General features: G+C 42.4%; 1 protein-coding gene across 1 annotated transcript in view; it reads left to right on the top strand.

The window, feature by feature from the left end:
- LOC106001907 (dnaJ homolog subfamily C member 3-like) overlaps window positions 1–639 on the top strand; it is a gene marked incomplete at both ends in the record, with an annotated part of 16,750 nt that extends 16,111 nt beyond the window's left edge. Inside the window, 2 exons of the mRNA XM_013036849.1 lie at window positions 271–431; window positions 519–639. Coding sequence (XP_012892303.1) covers window positions 271–431; window positions 519–639 — 282 coding nt within the window. The remainder of the gene's footprint in view (window positions 1–270; window positions 432–518) is intronic.
- Between the last annotated feature and the right edge of the window lie 357 nt (window positions 640–996).

A 996-nucleotide genomic window follows, 5' to 3' on the forward strand; every position in this document is an offset into this window, starting at 1 on the left:
GCTCTACCACTTGAGCCACAGCACCACTTCTGGCTTTTTTTTTCTGCTTATGTGGTGCTGAGGAATTGAACCCAGGGCCTCAAGCATGCAAGGCGAGTGCTCTACCACTGAGCCACCTTCCCAGCCCCATGGCCAAGTGTTTTCTGTCCTACCTCTGAGAGTTCTGACCGTGCTGCTCTGGATTAAGGCAGAGCAGTATTTGAAAGCAGGTGCTCATTCAGCTCACTTGATGAAGTGACACATAGTGAAGGAAGAGGGTCATTTCTACAGCTGTGGAAATAGGAATGTCAGAATTGTTACTCATCATGTTTCACTCATTTAATAGATACATGGATGCCGCTAGCAAGTATGAATCTGTCATGAAAACAGAGCCCAGTGTTGCTGAATATACAATTCGTTCAAAAGAAAGGATTTGCCACTGCTTTTCTAAGGTAACAATTGAGACTTGTACCCAGAAGTGAAAATAATTAATATGTGGGAATAACTGCCACCTATTCTCTTCTCACACTCACGCCTAGGACGAAAAGCCTGTCGAGGCCATTCGAGTATGTTCTGAAGTGTTACAGATGGAACCCGACAATGTGGATGCCCTGAAAGACCGAGCAGAGGCCTACTTAATTGAAGAGATGTATGATGAAGGTAAAGAAGCACTGAAGTAAGACAGACCTAGGCACTACAGCCTAAGTATGCACACAGCTCTTATCCCTGGCTTTCTCTAACTGCACTCCTGGGTTAGTTCTGTCTTCTTTGGAAAAAAAACTTCATCATGTCTTTGTCTTGGATTCATTGTAACCACCAAAGTGGTATGAGTCTAGAAAAGTATTATAATGTAAGAAACTCTGAGTAAAAATGACTTATAACCCAGCATTTTATGTATGGCAAACTGTTAATTAGGGTAAGGGTCAATTATTTAGAAGGCTTTCTCTTTCTTTCTTCCTTCCTTTATTTCTTTCAGAAAAGTACAGGGGCTTAAATACTGGGCCTAGGTACTGTCTC

This window comes from Dipodomys ordii, unplaced genomic scaffold (assembly GCF_000151885.1).
Source record: "Dipodomys ordii isolate 6190 unplaced genomic scaffold, Dord_2.0 Scaffold799, whole genome shotgun sequence".
NCBI classification, from domain to species: domain Eukaryota; kingdom Metazoa; phylum Chordata; class Mammalia; order Rodentia; family Heteromyidae; genus Dipodomys; species Dipodomys ordii.